Source organism: Cyprinodon tularosa, unplaced genomic scaffold (genome assembly GCF_016077235.1).
Source record: "Cyprinodon tularosa strain WSP-4 unplaced genomic scaffold, ASM1607723v1 ctg161, whole genome shotgun sequence".
In the NCBI taxonomy this organism is placed as follows: domain Eukaryota; kingdom Metazoa; phylum Chordata; class Actinopteri; order Cyprinodontiformes; family Cyprinodontidae; genus Cyprinodon; species Cyprinodon tularosa.
This window is the reverse complement of record NW_024038449.1, coordinates 411568-417567: the sequence shown is the minus strand read 5'-3', so window position 1 is coordinate 417567 and position 6000 is coordinate 411568. Positions and strand designations below refer to the sequence as shown.

At 36.8% G+C, this 6000-nt stretch overlaps 1 protein-coding gene across 2 annotated transcripts in view; it reads left to right on the top strand.

Moving 5' to 3' along the window:
• Positions 1-458: 458 nt before the first annotated feature.
• afap1l2 (actin filament associated protein 1-like 2) overlaps positions 459-6000 on the top strand; it is a 73023-nt gene continuing 67481 nt past the window's right edge. Inside the window, exon 1 of one of the 2 annotated variants that reach the window (XM_038280574.1) lies at positions 459-642. In XM_038280574.1, coding sequence (XP_038136502.1) covers positions 627-642 — 16 coding nt within the window. In that variant the 5' untranslated portion in view covers positions 459-626. The remainder of the gene's footprint in view (positions 643-6000) is intronic. The other variant, XM_038280575.1, reaches the window with a different exon arrangement.

Below are 6000 nucleotides of genomic sequence, written 5' to 3'. Positions count from 1 at the left end.
TCATTAGGGGTGCTGGTGCCTATCTCCAGCCGCCTACGGGCGAGATGCAGATTAATATTTATCAGTAATATCCATCCATCCATTTTCTGACACCCTGCGGGGTCACGAGGGGTGTTGGTGTGAGGGGTGCTGTCGAGAGGCGGGGTACACCCTGGACAGGTTGCCAGTCCATCGCAGGGCAACAAAGAGACAAACAACAAGAAGAGAAGCCAATTAACCAGCAGTCATGTTTGTGGACTGTGGGAGGAAGCAGGAGTGCCCGGAGAGAACACGCGCATGCTCAGGGAGAACATGCAAACTCCATGCAGAAAGACCCGCAACCTGTCAAAAACCTGAATGACTCCGCTGACACTCTACTACAGAGAGAAGCACATGAGTTTCTCTCTACTTAGACGGTGCAGTTTGGGTTGAGGAAGGGGAGGGGGCGGGGGAGGAGGGAGAGGAGGAGGAGGAAGAAAATGATTATGAAGAAGTTAGTGGGAAGCGCTCAGCAATTACAGTCAGTGTGAGCTGCTCAGTCAGTGAGCGCTGTGACCGAGCAGAGGCTCCCATCTTCACCCAGAAACCTTTCGGATTGTTTTCGTTTTCGTTGCATGTCAGGAGCGAAACGGGAGGAAACTTTCTGAATGGAGAAGCACAAAGGTAGGCGGAGGGCTTGGAGCTTTAAGTTTGTATGTGTGATGAGCTTTAGAGTTGAGGACAGCATTTTCTCATGAACTGTGAAGGGGCTGCACTGGACTGTGTGCGGGGCTCCGGTGGTGGGAATAACAAAAACAACATGGGGTTTATTATTTTAAGTGCATTTGAGTTAAAACAAACCAAACGAATTTTACAAAATGTCAAATCTGCACGTGAGAACATTTGCAGGTGTTTATATATATATATATATATATATATATATATATATATATATATATATATATATATATATATATATATATATATATATATATATATATATATATATATTTGTATAACTTTTTCAGAACATCTGGATACTTGTTTCTGTTTCATTAAATTAGTCCAGGTTATTTTTGAATTTAGAGATGGAAATATAATTTGCCATTTTTAGCAGAAGGAAAATAAATTACCCTAACTGATTACAACTTAATGATTTTTGATAGTATGCCAGTAACTTAGATTTCCCACTGACTCACAAATTTTCTTTAGTTTTGAAAATATCTAAAAATATTTATTAATAAGGGTTTTTATAGAATACTGCTGTTTTTGTCCAGCTAGTAGGAGTAGGAGTCCCTTTATAACAAGCCTAGAAATCCCACAAAACTACACTCTTTGATGCATAAGTCTATAGCTAGACCTATTCAGACTTAGTGTCATCCTCCTAAACTCGTACATTCACTACTGACTTTAATTTGCACCAATCAAATTGAAGAAGCATTTGAGTTAGAGTAATTAATCTGTTTAGCTCTCATTAATTGGCTGATTGAAGCCTTAATAGCTGCTATAATAACAACAAAATCCTATAGGCAAGATGCTTTGGTTGACTCTGCTTCAATAGCAAAACCCCACTTACTATTATCTGAATATACTAGATTACTAGTGGCACCAATTGTTCTTGAAATAGTTCAAAAGTATACATTGTATACATTATACTAGCTCACAAAATTAAGGGCCACTAATAAACTGGTTTGTAACAAAAATCTCACTATTTGGTATGAGAGTAGCACTTTAACCTCTAGTATGTGACAAAACATGACCTTAGTAGGCAATATCAATTAAAAGTTATTGATTTTTTATGTTTTTTATCTAGTACACCTAAACATTGACCTAGCGTGGGAAGATGTGTGACTAGTATATCATAAACAAGAGTTTGTAGGACAAAATCACAGCTAAGATTAACGATGTGTAGTGTATACACAAATTGTTTGCCATACTGCTTCACTTCATATCTTTGTTTTCCTTGGAGTACATTATGCATCTCAGATGGGTTTGCAAAATAGCTTATATTGTGGCCACTGATAAATTCCAAAAGCCCTAACGTCCATTCTCACTACATTCCTTAAATTCCTGTGGCTATTTGTTCATTAGGATAAGCAGTGGGAATCTAATACTTCCCTGTTAATGTTTGAGTTGGGTTTGCTCAAATTACATTTGTGCTTTAGTACATTAGTGTATTTATAAGTATGTCTATATATAGAAAACCAATTAATATCCTTTGCATATATTTTGTAAGTTTAAACTTGTAGGGATCCAGTGTAGATCCCCTGCTTGTTCTGGTCCACATGCACAGCAGAAGCAACTTCCTAAGGATGGGAACAATACCCACCAGTCAAACTGAGAGTGGGTCAGCAAAGTTTTTAAGAAAACAGTCTTTCTGCCACATTCCTGCTCACCAGCTGACCGCAGCTCAGCCTGTTTACTCCCACTTTCTCTCAGAATAAAATGTTCATGTTAGAAGAACCCAAGGTCAGAGATGTTCTTTGTATGTATTGCTATGAGGATTTTTAATTATCCATTTCCTTGGCGTTGGCTATTAATACATTGATCAAATTGAGTAAAACAACAGTTTTTTTTTCTTTCTTGATGAAGTACGAGTTTCTAAGAAGAATTATATTCATGAAACAAGTGTAATGTAGTGACGTAAACAACAGCAAAGAAGCACCAGCAGTTTAGCTATCTTCTATTTTCCATCCAATCTGAGAAAATGCATTGATCAGCAGAAACTGATGCAGATAATAACATGTTAAGCATGGCACACAACAGGTTTTATGCATTTAAAGGATTTTATGCATTTACACACTTACAGCTTAGCCAGATTTAGGTTAGTTCTTCACTCATACCTTACATATGATGCTCAGATGAACACTGCAAACTTTCACCACAACCTGTCTGGAACCCAACCTTGAAAATCCTAAATTAGACAAAAAATATGATCTCGATGTATCGATTAGTATAATAAAGATCAAAGATATATTTCGGGGACGTTGTCGCTCTGTTCTTTATATTTTTTCTATTTTCTGCGCTATGACCTGAAAGGGGATTGAAATGACCAACTTTTAAAGTTTTAATAATGTCATCATTAGCTTGGTGGAAAGTATTAATAAAGACAGGGCAATGATTGTGTCTGTCATCCTGAGGAGCAGAATAATTGCTGTAAGGGGGACTTTAAATCATTCTTCTTTTCTCAGCTAATACTGTCTCCTAAATACCACACGCTTTCATCATCACCTTGCATTAGAATACATATTTTAATCAAAACAGGTTCAACCAATATTGTGGTAGTTCTTGATCGGGGTCTAAATGTAGGTCACAACATAAAAAAATGAGGGTGCTTTCACATCATTCATTTCACCTTTTTTTTTTTTTTTTTTTTTAAATAGACCATACTCGGTCTTGTTAGGTCTTAATTTAGGTGTGGTGAAAACAAGCAAGCTTCGGGCAGCTTTAGAGGCAGTGTTTTGGTTTACTTGCAAGTAAACCCTGCAGCAGTTTGCAGAAAGCAAATTGACTGTCTAGTTAAACCGAAAAAGAAAACCTGTTGCTATATGTATGTGCAGAGGTGTAGCACCAAACTCTGGGGCCTGTCATTTGACCTCTATTCGTGCCAGTGCATGGGGAAATGTATTTAAAATGAAAAAGCATATTTAGGGTTTTGAGCTACAATCAGTTCAGATTGTTTTAATGAGTTTTATATATTCAAGACTAAGACTAATTGAGGGTGAGGGTAAAGACCAAGATCAAAATCCTACAACCTATGTCATAATAAAACGTAAACAGAATCAAAGTCCTTCTCAATTTAATCTGGAAGATCCACATCACCATAAATACTACAAGAAAATAGACACCCAGAGCTGAAAAAAAAATTAAATTTCCATATTTAATACTTCTTCTAGTTTTCAATTGTCTTTTGATCAATTTGAGCCAAAAACTTAAATTTTCTTTTACTAATTGCTTTACTTGCTAAATCAAAGAAAGTAAACTGTAGCTCACTTTACAAACATAAATTATGGCTAAAGGAAAAGGCAAAAATTAAACAGAAAAAGTTTGTCTTCATCACATGGCCATAAAGTAAAAATATGCAACCAAAATAACATATTTTAAGTAGAAATATAATATTATTAATTTACTTTGGAGAAAGATCATTTTATTATTTAATGCATTTGATTTACCATCTGAAACCTAAAGGTTAGAAGGAGCTTTGCAGCAATTATTTGTTGACCATCCATGGATTACCAGGCAGTTTGTGTGTTAGCAGGTCCTGACATTTAAGTTTTGGTCGAGTAAAAGGAGCAAAAGGAGAATATAACAGTTTCGTCAGAGGAGTGACTCAGGTTACAAGGACTGCACCTGGGAGTCATGGACTCTTAAGAAAGAATGGGTGTGTTATAGCTGACGTAAGGAATGGACTGTGCTAGTTTGGCAGCTGTAAGCAGCAATGACGCAATACACTAGACACTGAGATCTACAGGAATTTAATGAAAGACATAACTGTACAGTGAAACTTGGGGGAACACATCAGTGACGAGGAAATCTTAAGTAGCTTAATGTTTGCATCTAGCACCTGTTATTTTATGGTAATGAGTTAAGCACCATGTAGTGTTGCAACATTTAAAAATTCATTATTTTTTATTGCTAAAATATTCCCTTTGCATTGTGGCAGTTTTTATTTCTTTCATAGGATAAAGGAAAAAAGAATCAGCTGCATTGAATACAAAGGCCTTAATGTTTGTAGGCATGGGGGAGCAGCTATATTGCTCACCTATGCATTTCAGTGCTCTGCCTACACTCTGCAGAAGGTGTTTCAGTTATAAGATATGCATTTAGTTTAATTTGAGCTAGTTACATTCTATGCTGCAAATGAATGACTTGTTATTTCAAGGCAATGTTAAAAATTGCTATTTTATTTATATACAAAAGTAATCAAATTAATCTATTCCTATGGATATTTTCACTCCCAATTACATGCATTCAGAATTAACAACATAATAATACAATGTGGTCAAATCCTTTATATTTTACAACATAACCAAAGTTTTCCCTCTAAGAAAGGCCACTTATTCATCCACCTCATTGAATTTGGGTCTTAGTTAAGCTCGGGAACTAAAACACTTCAGTTAAGATGCATGTTTCTGGTTTTTTTTTTTTTTTTTGTGCTTTTTTTATTTAAGGCCTGAAGTTGTATATTCAGCTTACACTGTCTATTTGGTTTTACCGAGGAACAGTTAACACTCCTGTCTGCTGCCTTCTGTTCAGAATCATTTTGTGGGGAACTAATTGAAATTTGATTGTCCCCCTCAGAGGACTGACGTGTACCACAAAAGTTTGCAACTTTGCAATTCAGTTGGCAAAGAAAAGACACTGAATAGTTTATCCTGGTTCCAGGATAAACTGTCAATTATGTGCATAAATCTTATTGCGTAATATGTGCTTTTTAATATTAAGAAACTCCAATTGCAAAACATTTTTTGAGAAGAATAATAATTCCAATTGTATGTGGAGATCCCTTAGCTAGCTTTGGTCAATCTTTGGTCAGTCACTGTAATGTTCAGATGATATGGTGTTCGCTGTTGACCCCTCAGGCCTGTAGGCTACTGGCATAAGCCAAAGTCCGGTGGAAAGTGGAGGCTGAGCTATTGAACACTAGTCTTTCCAAGCATCTCATTGAGAGCAGAGGATTTTGGTAGTTGATATAATAAAAGCAGAAATCTCTTGTTAAATCAGGAGTCTTTTTTTATTCTACAGTTTGGGGTTTAGACAAAGCAATCTGCCTAGAGCTTGGAATACTGAGGTTCTGAGTTCGAGCCCCACTCCCACAGACTGCTAACCTGACTCCGCCAGATGCATTTGCTCCGCATATCCATCTGGAAACCTTCCGTTGAAGTAATTTTTGGAAGGGGCGAAAATACTGGTTAGCTGATTGGCCTATGTTGGTGATAGGTGGGCCAAATAAACCAATCAGATCAACGAAGCATATGACGTACTAACATAGCGACAACGAAAACACAACCACAAGCCAGGCTACTCTTGCCGAAACCAGTC